The following is a 15039-nucleotide window of genomic DNA, read 5'->3' as shown; positions in this document are numbered from 1 at the left end:
TTCTAAGACTAGAGACATTTCTCCTCCTGTTCCCACCCCTTCAGGCTTTGCAGCTCTTGGCAGGCACCTGTGGCGAGGGGGCCGGAGAGGGACATGGGAGTGGGCTTTCCTGAGTACCTCCTTCCCATCTGTTCTGCAGAGTGTAGAGCCTCTGGATCCCAGTGAGAAGGCTAACAAAGTCTTGGCCCGAGTCTTCAAAGAAACGGAGCTGAGGAAGCTTAAAGTGCTGGGCTCCGGCATCTTTGGAAGTGTGCACAAAGTGAGTGGCCCACAGGAAGTTTGGGGAGGTGAGGGGAGGATCTAGAGCAAGGAAGGGAGAGATCGGGGAGAGAGCTTTTCATCACATACCTTTTAACAGTGTTCTAGGTCAGACTTCAAAAACTAGCAAACTCAGAAAAAAAGAGGTCAGACTGGAGAGACTGGAGGTTACCAGAAGCAGAGATGGGGTAGAAAAGAAAGAAACTGAAGTGGCTCAGTTGTGTCCGACTCTTTGCTGCCCTGTGGAGTGTAAGCCCACATAGGCTCCTCTGTGCATGGGATTTTCCAGGCAAGAATACTGGAGTGGGTTGCCATTTCCTTCTCCAGGGGATCTTCCCAACCCAGGGATTGAACACAGGTCTCCCGCATTGCAGGCAGATGCTTTAACCTCTGAGCCACTAGGGAAGCCCAGGTTCTCAATTGGGGTAGAAGGAGGAGGAATTGGATGAAGGCAGTCAAAATGTATAAACTTACAGTTATAAGATAAATATGTTCTAAGTGATGTGCATGCATGCTAAGTTGCTTCAGCTGTGTCTGACTCTTTGCGACCCCGTGGACTGTAGCCTGCCAGGCTCCTCTGTCCATGGCATTTTCCAGGCAAGAATACTGGAGTGGGTTGCCATGCCCTTCTCCAGGGGATCTCCCTACCCAGGGGCTGAAACTGCATCTCCTGCAGCTCCTATATTACAGACAAATTTTTTACCGCTGAGCCACCGGGAAAGCCCACTAAGTGATGTAAAATGTGATAAATGTAATTAACACTGCTGTATGCTATATATGAAAGTAGTTAAGAAAGTAAATCCTCTTAAAAGTTAAGATTTCTCATCATAAGAAAGAAACTTCTATTTAAGTTTGTTTCTCTCTCAGATGATGGATATTCACTAAACTTATTGTGGTAATCTTTTCATGATACACGTAAGTCAAGTCATTATGCTGTACATCTTAAACATATACAGTAGTATATGTCAGTTATACCTCAATGAAACTGGAAGAAGGAAGAAAAGATCCAGGGAAAGGAGCAGCCTGGGGAGAATGACCTTAGGCTGACTCCTGCCCAAAACTTCCCAGGGTGTGTGGATTCCTGAGGGTGAATCAATCAAGATTCCAGTCTGCATTAAAGTCATTGAGGACAAGAGCGGACGGCAAAGTTTTCAAGCTGTGACGGACGTAAGTGAAGGCAGGGTCTTTGGCGTGTCACTAGGAGAGGATAGCTATCAGATATAATTATGTAGAAACACGGTCTTGTGTTAGTAGATACTGTATTAGCCACAGAGACGTCCCTGAATGTTGGGGGAGCCCTGGTCTGGTTTTATGTGGACCTGTCTGTTCCCAGGATGACCTTTCTTGTTGCGTCTTTTAGCACATGCTGGCCATCGGCAGCCTCGACCACGCCCACATTGTACGGCTGCTGGGGCTGTGTCCGGGGCCGTCTCTGCAGCTCGTCACGCAGTACTTGCCTCTGGGCTCCCTGCTGGACCACGTGAGGCAACACCGGGCCGCGCTGGGGCCACAGCTGCTGCTCAACTGGGGAGTGCAGATTGCCAAGGTGAGCGCGGGGAGCCTGCAGGGGGTTAAAGATGGAGCTGCCTATGGGCCTGCAGGGAGGGGCCCCGGGGTTGGAAGTGCTGAGAGGTGCCTGAGGGTTTGAGATGATTCTGGGGCTCAATTGAGAACCCATTTCTCCAAGCTTGAGAAAACTTCCTTCCCTACAGGGAATGTACTACCTTGAGGAACATGGCATGGTGCATAGGAACCTGGCTGCCCGAAATGTGCTACTGAAATCACCCAGCCAGGTTCAGGTGGCAGATTTTGGGGTTGCTGACTTGCTGCCCCCTGATGATAAGCAGCTACTGTACAGTGAATCCAAGGTAAGGTGGTGCGGAGGCTGGGTAAGGAGTGGGCGTGGGCTGAGGCACGGGGACAGGGAGCGAGTGCTCTGCGGTCTCCTTCAGAGGCCATCAGACCCGGCCAACTGATGCTCTCCATCAGTTCAAGGAGAGGAACCTGGAGACACCAGAAATAAAAATTTAGGGAGCAAAAAAGGAAAGAACAATGGAGAACCTGGGTTTAGAAATGCTAAGACAATGTGTAGAAATCAGCTGGTAATGCTTTTGTCTTTAATCCCTCAGACTCCAATTAAGTGGATGGCCCTGGAGAGTATCCATTTTGGGAAATACACACACCAGAGTGACGTCTGGAGCTATGGTCAGTCCATCTGGATGCCCACCATCATATTAATAGCCCAAATTCCAAAGTTGCCTTTTGAGACCCTTTCTTAGAATCTCTAAGCTCTTCAGATCCTGGGTCAGATCAAGTTCTGCCTTCCCTTCATCTGCATGCCCATGTCTACTATTTTGCCATCAACTAGTCATGTCTTCCTATACCAGGAGTGACAGTTTGGGAGCTGATGACCTTTGGGGCAGAGCCCTACGCAGGGCTGCGACTGGCTGAAATACCAGACCTGCTGGAGAAGGGGGAGCGGTTGGCACAGCCCCAGATCTGTACCATTGACGTCTACATGGTCATGGTCAAGTGTGAGTTACCTGCTGGTCTCAGCTTTTTTTTTTTTTTTTACTTCATTATTGCTTCATTGAACTGAAGAGAAAAGAAAAATAAGGGCACAGATCAACAATGCTCAGTGATGAAAAGTGAATACCCAGAACAGCGGTGCAAGCCCCAGATGGTCTCTGCCCAATAAACATTAAGCACTCTCCACAGTATTGTGATGCTGTTGGACGTCAGGCTCTCCACACAAAGATGAGGGGAGGGAACAAAGCATCAGCTATTTTCTAAGTGACTTCCCTCCCTACTCCCTACTCCACTCCCCTCTTATGGCTCTGCTTCCTACATCTTATCCCCAGGTTGGATGATTGATGAGAACATTCGACCAACCTTTAAAGAGCTAGCCAATGAGTTCACCAGGATGGCCCGAGACCCACCACGGTATCTGGTCATAAAGGTGAGCAGGGACCTGGAGGTACCAAGGAGATCTAGAGAAAGGGGAACTTGGCTGGAGCCAGGATCTACCCTAACAATCACCTGCTCTCATAGAGAGAGAGTGGGCCTGGAATTTCCCCTGGGGCAGAGCCCCCGCCTCTGACAAACAAGGAACTGGAGGAAGTAGAGCTGGAGCCAGAACTAGACCTGGACCTGGAGCTGGAGGCAGAGGAGGAGAATCTGGCAACCACACTAGGCTCTGCCCTTAGCCTGCCAGCTGGAACACTTAATCGACCACGCGGGGTAAGACACTTTCCAGTTTCCTAAGACTTTATAAGCCATCTGTGTACGTGCACCCTCAGGAACCCCACAGATGTCCATATTAATTACTCAAAGGCCTCTGCAGTGAGCAGATTTCTCTCTTAATCTAAACCTTTTCCTCACTGTTTTCATCCTAGAGCCAGAGCCTTATAAGTCCATCATCTGGATATATGCCTATGAACCAGGGAAATCTTGGGGAGGTTGGCCAGGTAAGGTCTGTTTAAGAGGAGGCCAAGATGCTATATTTAAAATGGATAACCAACAAGTACCTACTCTATACGGCAGAGAACTCTGCTTCAAGATTCTGTAACAACCTAGTTGGGAAAAGAATTTGAAAAAGAATAGATGAACATATAACTTTGTTGTACACCTGAAACTAACATAACATTGTTAATCAACTAGGCTCCAGTATAAAATAAAACATTTTTTAAAAAATTTAAAAAAGAGGATACCAAGAGGTTGGGTGGCAATGCCCTAGGGTTGGTAGAGTGGCAGGGGAGACTTTGGAAATCTCTGGTTTGATCAGGGTTCTACAGAGCAGAAGGTGCTGAACAGCCCAATCTCTTCCTAAACAGATTTCTCTTCCCTCGTTTCTGTGTAAATCACCATGTATCATTCTCCTTAGGAGTCTGCAGTTTTTGGAGGCAATGAACGGTACCCCCGGCCAGCCTCTCTACACCCAGTGCCACGGGGACGCCTGGCATCAGAATCATCGGAGGGCCACGTGACAGGCTCCGAGGCTGAGCTCCAGGAGAAGGTGTCTATGTGCAGAAGCCGGAGCCGGAGCCCGCGGCCAAGAGGAGACAGTGCCTATCATTCCCAGCGCCACAGCCTGCTTACTCCTGTCACCCCACAGTCCCCACCAGGCTTAGAGGAAGAGGATGTCAATGGTTATGTCATGCCAGATGCACACATCAAAGGTGCCTGATTCTGCGGTGCTTTCCTCAAATCTTTCTCTAATCCTCCTTCTGCAGGCTCCTCTTAATCCTTTTGTCTTCTCTGAGCATATCCTTCCCTATTCATTTTTTCCTAACACCCTTCTACTCCCCACTGCCTGTTACCATGAAGGAATACCACGTACCTAGCCTCTCTTCTCTACCCCTAGGTACCTCCTCCCGGGAAGGCACTCTTTCTTCAGTGGGTCTCAGTTCTGTTCTGGGTACAGAAGACGACGACGATGAGGAATATGAATACATGAACCGGAGGAGAAGGTGCAGCCCATCTCGTCCCCCTAGGCCCAGTTCCCTCGAGGAGCTGGGTTACGAGTACATGGATGTGGGGTCAGACCTCAGTGCCTCCCTGGGCAGCACACAGAGTTGCCCGCTCAACCCTGTACCCAACATGCCCAATGCCAGCACAACTCCAGACGAGGACTATGAATACATGAATCGGCGACGCGGTGGAGGAGGTCCTGGGGGGGACTATGCAGCCATGGATGCCTGCCCAGCCTCTGAGCAAGGGTATGAAGAAATGAGAGCTTTCCAGGGGCCTGTATTCCATGGTCCCCAGGTCCACTATGCCCGCCTCAAAACTTTACGTAGTTTAGAAGCCACTGACTCTGCCTTTGACAACCCTGATTACTGGCATAGCAGGCTTTTCCCCAAAGCTAATGCCCAGAGAATATAGCCCCTGCTCGCTGAGGTGCTCAGGGAGCATTTGATGGCAGCTAGTGCCTTTGGAGAGTAACTCTCTTCTTGGTCTCTCTCCCTCACAGGTCTCAGCCCCATTTCCTAGTCCTAGACAATTCCATTCAAAGTTTGGAGGCCTTAAACACTTTGACACAAATTTCTTTGGTTATGTAGCCAGCTGTGCACTTTTTCTCTCTCCTGATCCCAGGAAAGGAGATGGTTTTCCCTATTTTGTGTGCTTTCCCAATCCCATTCCTCAGCTTCCTCAGGGGAACTCCCTGGAGATATGAAGGATTACTCCTGTCCCTTTTTCTTAGAATCTGACTTGTTGACACTAGGCTTTAAAGTATGCCTTTATTTCCCTTTAGACTTTAAAGGAAGAGGAAAGGGGGGAACCTGGCAGGGGAAAGGAAAATTTTGGCTTACGATCCTTAACCCCGCAGAAAGAATGAGAAGTGAAATCTTGTGGAATGAAGAAAGAGGTTGGGAGTAGATATTAATGATTACTATTAATTGAGCATTTAGTATGTGCCAAGCATCCTGCTAAACTTTACCTATATCTCACTTCATCCTTCACACCAACTCTGTGACCTAGGTATAATCCTATTTTACAAATGAGGAAACTGAGCCTTAAGGAGGGACTTCCCTGATGGCTCAGTGGGTAAAGAATCCGCCTGCAATTCAGGAGACACAGGAGACACGGGTTCGATCCCTGGGTCGGGTAGATCCCCTGGAGGAGGGAATGGCAACGTGCTCCAGTATTCTTGCCTGGAGCATCCCATGGACAGAGGAGCCTTAGAGAGATTAAGTAAATCAAGCAGCAGGTCGATTTAAAATCTCCCAACGCACGTGCGCTTACTGTAAGGTATCAGGGAAAACGGATGTAAGCCAGAGCCCTGGGAAGGAGCACCGTCTTCTTGTTTTTGCACTGAATCAAGTCTAACTCCAACAACTACTGTAGCCTCCTCCTTCACCCTGACTTCTTATCCTAGGAAGTGGAAGGGGGTGGTCAGAAGGAAAAATAACTGGATATCTCTGTGTAAACCGTAGCCTACATGTGCTGTATATGAGCTCCACCCAAGGGACAGATTCACAGGGGTCCCAAGAGCCACTTTCAGGAGCTATTCTCATCCAGTCGTGGGAAGCTTCCAGTATGAATAGAAAGAGGACCCAGCTTCAGACCTCTGTCCCTTTGGATGGGAAACTGGGGTATCTGTTTTTATCTCTGAAATTTTTTGTTTTGTTTTTATACGTCTGAATAAAAATGCCAAAGTTTTGCAGCTTTCTGTCTGTCAAATGAAAACCTGTCAAAGTGTATGAGATAGAACACTCTTTTTCCCTGTCCCTCAGCAGTGGATGCTTCTTTCTGTCTCTTGACAATCCTACTGGGCCCCATGTCGCTGTCTCCATCCCTACTTTTCCTTATTCCCTTAAGACAAGCATAGAGCACAGTCCTTTTCATTTAAGGGTTTTACTGTGAAATCTCTATAGGGCAACCAACTGGGAATAACAAAGCAAATAACACGTTCGGGGAAGTCAGAAAAAGTCCTAAGAGGTAGAATACTGAAATTCATGTTTTAAAACTCATTCTCTTCTAAAGAAGTCTCTGAACACCTCCCCTAGATGCCATCAAAGCCTGTCGTTAGAACAACAGTGCCACCTTCAGTGGGAGTCCGGTTTGTAGATCGGGATAGTCCCTCAGAAGTCTGGCTGCCCAAGCAGACCCTAATTCCCGGACTCCCGATCTCTTTCCACACCCGCTCTGCCCCTCCCGGTTCTCCCAGCACCTGAGGACTTGAGGACTGGCCCAGCCGGTCTCGCCGGCAGCTCCAGGGACTCATGAAAGGGCGTATCCCACCTCCCCACCCTTATTAACGATCCTCCCAACTCGCCTCGGCTCCACCCCGCCGCTCAGCCTTCAAACCTATTTCCCTGCCGTAGCTCCGCCCCTCCTCCCTTACCCCGCCCCGCTCTATTACGGGTTACCGCTCGGCGTTCCTGGTGAATATGGTTTTTCCGGGAGAAACCACGCTTCCCCTCGTGCTTTCCAACGGCTCCGCCTTCCCGCCGGAGCCTGACCCTTCCCAGCGTGCTCGGCGATTCCAGCGTGCGAGGCCCTCGGAGGGCAAGGCCCCAGGGCCTGGCTTAGGGGCGCGAAAAGCATGCTGGGGATTGTAGTTCGGTAGTCCGCGAGGGCGGCTAGGGGCTGGCAGTAGGAGGGACTCGTTGTCCCAGCGTGCCCTGCGCCTCAGCCCGCGCGTTCGCAGTTTCTCGCTCTCGCCCGCCCTCCCGTTCCCTAGCTTGCTCGCGCTTTTGCTCGCGGTCTCCTCGCGGATCGAAGGGGTTCTGTTCACAGCTTGTGGCTGAGAAGGGCGACAGAGGCGGCGGCTCAAGAGAAACGAGGCTGCAGCGGTGGTGGTGGCGGTGGGAAGATGTCGGGCGAGGACGAGCAACAGGAGCAAACTATCGCCGAGGACCTGGTCGTGACCAAGTATAAGATGGGGGGCGACATCGCTAACCGTGAGTGCGGCCTCAGGGGTCCGGATATCGAGGCTGGAAGGGAGAGTCAAGGGAGACGGTGACGGGTTGGCTTCTGAGGGCTGGAGCGGTGGGGTCACGCAGTGTGGGTTAGTGAGGGCCCAGTTCAGGTCTGCTGGAGGTGGCGTGGTGGGGAGACTCCGTGTCGCGCCTGGGACCCGAGAGGCTGGGCCTGGGCTGGAGTCTCTGGAGATGCTGGCGGACGGTCGGCAGGGCGGCTGGGAGAAGAGCAGAGCTGGGCCCCTGGCCAGCTCCGACCCTAGGCCGTTGGTAAGAAGGCGAGGTGTACCTTCTGCCACTCACGCTTCAGTTCACATTTCTGCCTCTGATATTGGTGGCAGCGAGACCACTTCGAAAAGGAAGCGCTTCTATTTTGTCGCGGCTCCCCGCCGTCAGGAGCCTGGCCGGCACGTGTTGCCAGGTCCCCTGCGGCTGGCCGGCTACCTTCCTCCGCTACGTGCCTGACACCAGCTTGCCTACCACGTGCTTTGCTGTAGTCTTTCGTTCTTTACTTAAACTCCTTCCCTGATGGGGGCCGCCTTCTACTCTAGGGTCAGCTCATGGACCGTTAGAGAGCACCCCATAACTCTTGTTTGACTGTTCTTGAAGTTGTTCATTGTACCTCCAGTCTGCGGAGTTGGCTTTAGTTAGTCGTCTAATTTGATCTTAGGTGTTTCACAACTTTAGGAGCGTTTTGAGGTCCTCCTCACCCCGCCAGTCAAACCTGTGAATAGTGCTGTTAAAGGGGGTCTGAAGTTAGAATCTCAGAAGTCATCCTTAATAAGATTGTGCTCTTGACTTTCTCAGGAGCTGCCTGCCACTCTCTGCAGATGTCTCGCTTGCTATTTTCTCTCTTTCCAATTTAAAACCCAGTTAGGGGGACACAAAATGCTTGTCGTTGGGCTTTTAAATGGTTTTGACAGTACAGATAGGCATTTAGGATGCTTTTGATCCTGTGACTGAAAATCTGAGTTTTTCAGACTTTAAGAAAATCACCAAAACTTGGATCACAAAAATAAAATCTGAAGTCCAGGATGGACGATGGAGAGGGGATCGGTGAACAGAATAAATGCTTTGTAACACAATGGATATGTGGTGGTTTAAATCAGAAAAAAAGTTTTCCCTCTTGCAGTTTATGACTTCTGAGGCACCTGTGATTCCCAGTACCAGCTTGAAACTTTTGGGTCACATACTTCTTTGAGCTCTGCTATAAGCAGAGTTTGCTGAAGCCCAGGGACCTAGGATAAGTCTTCTTGACTTGTTATTTGAAGAAATAAGTCTACATAAATTGAGATTACTAACACCCCCTAATTGGGGTGTCTGGGAAGGGAAGAAGGTAGCATTTAACAACACATCAGCTTAGAGTCAGCAATTGTATGTCTACCTTCTTGTTGTCCCTGATGCCTATAAATTTCTTCCAGTCTGCTTTGCATGTGTTGGATATCTTGGTGAGAATGTCCTTGAAGTTCATAAATCTGTCCTACCATACCACAGGTATCATCTTTGGAAAGCCTCCCTTGCCTAGGAGACAGGTGGTGCATACCTAGCTGTCACACTATATAAAGGAGGAAAGGGAGTGTTGGCTTTTTGAAGTTCAGGAAAGAAAGGTAGAGATTTATAGAGACGACAGGTAGGTACATTCTAAGAGGCAAAACATATTCCTCTTTTTATCCTTAGAGCAGTGGTACTTCTAAGTTGGACTCAGAAACTCTTAAGTCCAACTTCTAGGTGTTTCTTGGACGTTAACTTAGACAACACATTCAGGACTGATATATGGGATTCTGTTCCCAGGGGTACTTCGGTCTTTGGTGGAAGCATCCTGTTCAGGTGTGTCGGTACTGAGCCTGTGTGAGAAAGGTGATGCCATGATAATGGAAGAAACGGGGAAGATTTTCAAAAAAGAAAAAGAAATGAAGAAAGGTAAAAAACCAATCCCCTACTAATTAACTACGTTTGACCTTTATTGAGTCCTGTTTGTTTTATTGTAATAATGCAACCTTTACCCCAGCACTGGTTGAGATATTTGGAAATGTGGAATGGCAAGGGGACTGATCAGACTTAAACAAGACCCTGGAGAAAACGCATCCACTTTTCGGAGGGGCTGGAGGGCTCCGAGCACGAGCGGGCGGTCAGGCTGTGTCTCTCCACAGGCGTCGCCTTTCCCACCAGCATCTCGGTGAACAACTGTGTCTGTCACTTCTCCCCGCTGAAGAGCGACCAGGACTACGTGCTCAAGGAGGGCGACTTGGTCAAAATGTAAGCCTGACCCGTCTTAGAGCGCGTGTCCTTCCTCAGCATGCACAGCCGTGCCCGTCGCTAACGCTGGGCTCTGCTCTGCCTTTCAGCGACCTTGGGGTCCACGTGGACGGCTTCATCGCTAACGTGGCTCACACTTTTGTGGTTGGTGTAGCTCAGGTCGGTGGACTGCTTTGAATTCTGTTCAGCCAGTGGGGGGTTGGGGAGGGCCCACTGCTGCTGTTCCCTGCCCCCCCCCCCCACTACTGCCTCTTATTCTCTCCTACTACCACCACATTAAGTTTTGAGAGTCTCTAGAGAAATAAAATGGAGAAGGAAATGGCAGCCCACTCCAGTGTTCTTGCCTGGAGAATCCCAGGGACGGGGGAGCCTGGTGGGCTGCCGTCTATGGGGTCGCACAGAGTCAGACACGACTGACGCGACTTAGCAGCAGCAGCAGAGAAATCAAAGGGGAAAGGGTGGATATATAATGGACACACAGATATTAACTGATCAGCTTTTTGGGAAGGCGCTGACTACATTTCCTCCTCTACAGGGGACCCAAGTAACAGGGCGGAAAGCAGATGTCATTAAGGCAGCTCACCTTTGTGCTGAAGCTGCCCTACGCCTGGTCAAACCTGGAAATCAGGTGAGCTGTTTAGTCCAACTCCAAAGCTTCATAGAGCCAAAGATGCATTCAGGATGTACTGCTATTCTGTACTGAAAGAGAAGAGGCAGGAATTAAGAGTTTAAACCGAAGAGCTGTTAAATCTTAGTGCCTACCTTAGGTGGTATGATGCTCTCTGTAAGGGGATGTGTGATCCTTTTCTCATGGAGCCTATAGAGATCCTTCCTTTTTCATGTTTTGGATGTGTATTGTTCCCGGAAATAATTTGAGATAGATAGCTCACAATAAAACACAGATATTAAAACTAAGTTTTAAAAGCTTATAACACAAAAATAATAATAGTACCAGTAAATTGGTGGCAAAGAAAGGCCAAAGACACTTGCAAGACAATATTAGGAAGCCCAGGGATCATAAATTTCTCATGAATTCATACAGTAACTTGTTAGACTATCAGTGGAGACTTTGTCTAACACTTAGATTTCAGAACCTGTTCAATACGTGAAGCATCCTCTTTTTCTGTGCTCTCTTCACCCTTTTCATCCGTTTGTCCCCATTATCACTTAATTGCATCGTTTTTACTTCAGCCTCTGTTGTATTTTTCTTGCAGTGGTATCAAATAACTATTATAAAGCACTTTGAACAGTACCTGGCACATAGTTAACCCTTTTGTCAGCTATTATTATTTTACATATTGATTATTTTTATTATTTATACACTTACTATTGTTGGAAGATACTATTAATGTAGTGGCTATTGTCTAGCTATGACATGAGACTTTCTGGGTTCTCATCCCATTACCACCCACTACTGTTTTAAAATGAAATAACTTCAAAACTTCCTCATCTATAAAGTGGGAAAAATTAAATTGTGCCTCATTCTCACAGGGTTGTGAAGATTGAGATGATCCATATAAAGTGATTATCACAGTACCTGACATACAATTTAATAATACCTATGATTGGGAATTCACTTTCCTTTTTTTCTTAACTATAATTTAGGTGAGGATCAGATCATGACTGAAAGAGGTAAAGAGGGGAAAATAAAACTTTCTGTACCCTTTCAACAGGTTAGAATGCCAGGTATCATGGACTGAACACTGTGATCTGAAAACCTGGGTTTATACCAGCTTCTTCTGGTTAACTGGTTTAACCTTGAGCAAATTATGTAACCCTTCTGAGCCTCATTTTCCTCCTCCAGATTAGGATGTAGATTACCATATAGAATTGTTGGCACTAGTCACCTTACAGAATTGTTGAATAAGTAGACCATCTTTGTGAAAGCGCTTTGTAAAATGGTATGCAGATTTGATTTTTAGGTTGTAGGATGCTAGGGCTATGAAATGAAGAATTACTGAGAATCATTGCATTTGCTGGAGGATGTTAGAACTCAGTTCTTTTGTGCTGCTGCTTCTCATAGTAGACAACATCCTAGTTCCTGGTATTTTACATTTTATTTGATCTTGTACTTCTAGAACACACAAGTGACAGAAGCCTGGAACAAAGTTGCTCACTCATTTAATTGCACACCAATAGAAGGTGAGACTTCAGATAGTGGGGTTGAGGGTCTCAGTATGAGTGGTTTAGCAGAAATAAGACTTTTGTTCCATTGAGCATCCATCCTGGCTCTGGCATAATCCAAGCCCCAAACCTCAGTGCCCTGAGTTTCCATAGCTGGGCACTTTGCTCTCATTGCCTGCTCTGTGGTTCTACTTGGGTATGTGGGTTGGAAACCTCTGGATTCTAAATGAGTGGTACCACAGGCTTTGTCCTCTCTGCAGGTATGCTGTCACACCAATTGAAGCAGCATGTCATCGATGGAGAGAAAACCATTATCCAGAATCCCACAGACCAGCAGAAGTAGGTGCTCTGTATCCCATCCTCTACCTTCTGTCATATAAGACTAGTTATGAACTTCTCCTTCCATACTCCAGGCTAATCTGACCGTCTCTTCTAACCTGGACTAGTCTTATCCACCTTCTCTTCTAAGCTCCAGGAACCACTTATTGCTCCTTACTGTTCCCTTTCCGTTCCTTTTAGGAAGGACCATGAAAAAGCTGAATTTGAGGTACATGAAGTATATGCTGTGGATGTTCTCGTCAGCTCAGGAGAGGGCAAGGTGATGAACGTTTACCAGAGCCAGCAGAGAGGGGAGGCTGCGGGTTCCAAGAGCACCAGATCAAATGTGATCTTTTATAGGCCAAGGATGCAGGACAGAGAACCACCATTTACAAGAGAGACCCCTCTAAGCAGTATGGCCTGAAAATGAAAACTTCCCGTGCCTTCTTCAGTGAGGTCGAAAGGCGTTTTGATGCCATGCCCTTCACTTTAAGGTACTACTGCACTTAGCGCGGACAGGACTTGGAGCAGTCTGACCCGTAGACCGTACAGCCAGATCTCTTTCCTTCCCCCCACCCCGCTTGCCCTCCTTCCCTCCTCTTCTACCTAGACTTATAGCTCCAGCCAGCATGCATGCCTTCTCTCCTTCTCCCTCTCCTAGGAAGTAGTGTAAAAAAAAGCAATCCTATGCATGACTTCTGCCTGAGAGTAGGCATTATTTAAAAACAGGAACAAAGTAGTAAGACATGACAGGGAGTTAAGGCTACCTGAATTTGTCTTTCCCTCCCCAGAGCATTTGAAGATGAGAAGAAGGCCCGCATGGGTGTGGTGGAGTGCGCCAAACATGAGCTGCTACAACCATTTAATGTTCTCTATGAGAAGGAGGGTGAGTTCTGAGAAGAGAGTTGTAGTTTGAAGCCCTCGATTATGGTCTCCTCCTCCTCGAAGGCAAGGGGACATTCTATCAAAACACTTTGTTTCTCTCATAGGTGAATTTGTTGCCCAGTTTAAATTTACAGTTCTGCTTATGCCCAATGGCCCCATGCGGATAACCAGTGGTCCTTTTGAGCCTGACCTTTACAAGTCTGAGATGGAGGTCCAGGATGCAGAGCTCAAGGTTAGTGTGTGATGGAAAGGAGTGGGGACCTGGCAGTTTTTTTGGGAGTGAGGACTGAGTGACAGGAAGTCCTGAGAAGAGCTACAGGGCCAAGAGTAACACTTGGCATTTGCTCCATGTTCCTCAAAATTTGTTTTCCTCCTTCTGTTTTGCAGGCCCTCCTCCAGAGTTCTGCAAGTCGGAAAACCCAGAAAAAGAAAAAAAAGAAGGTTTGTTATGATCATCCCTCCCTTGTGGGGTGAACCTGCTCCATCTTTACTCACCTTCCTGGGTCATGGTGGGGGTACAGGTGTCAGTATGTCCTTAGTTCTCCCCATCTCAGCCCTGACCTAGAGAATTAGGAATATTCTTGTCCTTGGTCCCCCAGACAGTACCCTAAGTTGTTGGAAACTGACACACCTTCTCCCTCTCCTTTCCATGAATGTAGGCCTCTAAGACTGCAGAGAATGCTACCAGTGGGGAAACTTTAGAAGAGAATGAAGCTGGGGACTGAGGTGGGTCCCCTCCCCCAGCTTGCTGCTCCTGCCTCATCCCCTCCCACCACACCCCAGGCTCTGAAGTGCAGTTCGACTTCTCCACCCAGGACCGCGAGCAGAGCGGGGTCTCCCTGTCCCCCTCCCAGCCCCCCGTCCCAGCCCCCGTCCAACAACAGCCAGCTCCAACTGACTCTGGTCTTGGGAGGCCAGGCTTCCCAGCCACCGAAGACTACTTTAAATAGAAAAGAGAAATTGAATAATAAAATCAGGAGTCAAAACCCATCGTCTTCAAGCCCCTCTTTCTAGCCTTTTTCTACTATTCTTTGCTTGGTTCAGGTTTATGGCCCTACAACAGAACGGGAGGAGGCTCACAGCCGCCACCACTGAAAACTCAGATGAAATTTTTTATACCACTCCAGTGTCAGCATTTTCCCATCTGTTGGGGCTTGTTCCTCTCTCTGTTCCCACTTTCCCCAAGTCTTTTATCAGGCCTCAAAATAGAGAGGAGCTATTCTTCAGACTATTTTTCTTCACCTGTGGCAGACTCCTTTTATGATCCAGGCTGTCTAGCCAGGCCCCTCCCATTTTTAGGAGCTGGAGCCTGCATTTACCAATGGATTCTCATCTGTCAATTGGATCCTCATTTGTAAATCTTTGTAGTCAGTTTTGTTCTACAGGACAGTTTTTCCTCCCTCCACAAGGCTGTAAAGAAGTAATCCATCTCAACCTTGTCCATTTCTTTGAAGTCAGTGGGGTTCCTCCCTTGCTCCATCTTCTTAGAAACCTGAGCTGGAGGCTCCACTGTGGTTTTGTTCCCTGTTTGAAATACTTTGATCTCCCTTCCTTGAAAGAAAGATGTGTAACCAGAGGAGCAGACTGAAGAACCAGAACTCCTGGCTTTCTGAAGCTGTGGACTTGGGTTAATTGCTAGGGGTTTGGAGAGAAAGGTGACCTTTCAGTACCTCTGGCATGCTGTCCCAGGGAACTAGGGCTCCCACTAACTTATGAGGTTTTTAAACACATTGAAAATGACATGGCATTAAAATAAATTTGGATTTGCTCATAA

At 48.1% G+C, this 15039-nt stretch overlaps 2 protein-coding genes and 1 long non-coding RNA gene across 4 annotated transcripts in view; 2 read left to right on the top strand and 1 right to left on the bottom strand.

Annotated features, from left to right (window-relative positions):
* The window catches only part of ERBB3 (erb-b2 receptor tyrosine kinase 3), a 20723-nt gene extending 14299 nt beyond the window's left edge, over nt 1-6424 (top strand). The window contains exons 18-28 of the mRNA XM_043890393.1: nt 140-259; nt 1327-1425; nt 1619-1804; nt 1971-2126; nt 2388-2463; nt 2646-2792; nt 3120-3217; nt 3310-3498; nt 3654-3725; nt 4142-4436; nt 4622-6424. Of these exons, the coding sequence (XP_043746328.1) occupies nt 140-259; nt 1327-1425; nt 1619-1804; nt 1971-2126; nt 2388-2463; nt 2646-2792; nt 3120-3217; nt 3310-3498; nt 3654-3725; nt 4142-4436; nt 4622-5142 (1959 nt within the window). The 3' untranslated portion in view covers nt 5143-6424. The remainder of the gene's footprint in view (nt 1-139; nt 260-1326; nt 1426-1618; nt 1805-1970; nt 2127-2387; nt 2464-2645; nt 2793-3119; nt 3218-3309; nt 3499-3653; nt 3726-4141; nt 4437-4621) is intronic.
* The window catches only part of LOC122685533, a 12580-nt gene extending 5171 nt beyond the window's left edge, over nt 1-7409 (bottom strand). The window contains exon 1 of one of the 2 annotated variants that reach the window (XR_006338432.1): nt 7106-7409. This is a non-coding gene — a long non-coding RNA (uncharacterized LOC122685533). The remainder of the gene's footprint in view (nt 1-7105) is intronic. The other variant, XR_006338427.1, reaches the window with a different exon arrangement.
* Nucleotides 7393-15039, top strand: PA2G4 (proliferation-associated 2G4). The gene is made up of 13 exons (XM_043890406.1): nt 7393-7664; nt 9474-9602; nt 9833-9938; nt 10028-10097; nt 10474-10566; nt 12017-12080; nt 12323-12401; nt 12582-12660; nt 12741-12874; nt 13172-13266; nt 13370-13497; nt 13653-13706; nt 13925-15039. Exons 1-13 carry the CDS (start codon nt 7577-7579, stop codon nt 13988-13990), a joined length of 1185 nt encoding a protein of 394 aa, XP_043746341.1. The 5' UTR covers nt 7393-7576; the 3' UTR covers nt 13991-15039.

Source organism: Cervus elaphus, chromosome 3 (assembly GCF_910594005.1).
Source record: "Cervus elaphus chromosome 3, mCerEla1.1, whole genome shotgun sequence".
NCBI classification, from domain to species: Eukaryota; Metazoa; Chordata; class Mammalia; order Artiodactyla; family Cervidae; genus Cervus; species Cervus elaphus.
Note: the sequence above shows the minus strand (reverse complement) of the source record. Positions and strands in the feature narration are given on the sequence as shown.

What these genes read in the sequence shown, in the direction of transcription:
- PA2G4 (XM_043890406.1), top strand. Translation starts at nt 7,577, where the DNA reads ATGTCGGGCGAGGACGAGCAACAGGAGCAAACTATCGCCGAGGACCTG. An exon ending in TAATTGCACACCAATAGAAG is followed by an intron (nt 12,081 to 12,322) that starts GTGAGACTTCAG and finishes TCCTCTCTGCAG; the next exon opens with GTATGCTGTCACACCAATTG. An exon ending in TGTTCTCTATGAGAAGGAGG is followed by an intron (nt 13,267 to 13,369) that starts GTGAGTTCTGAG and finishes TTTCTCTCATAG; the next exon opens with GTGAATTTGTTGCCCAGTTT.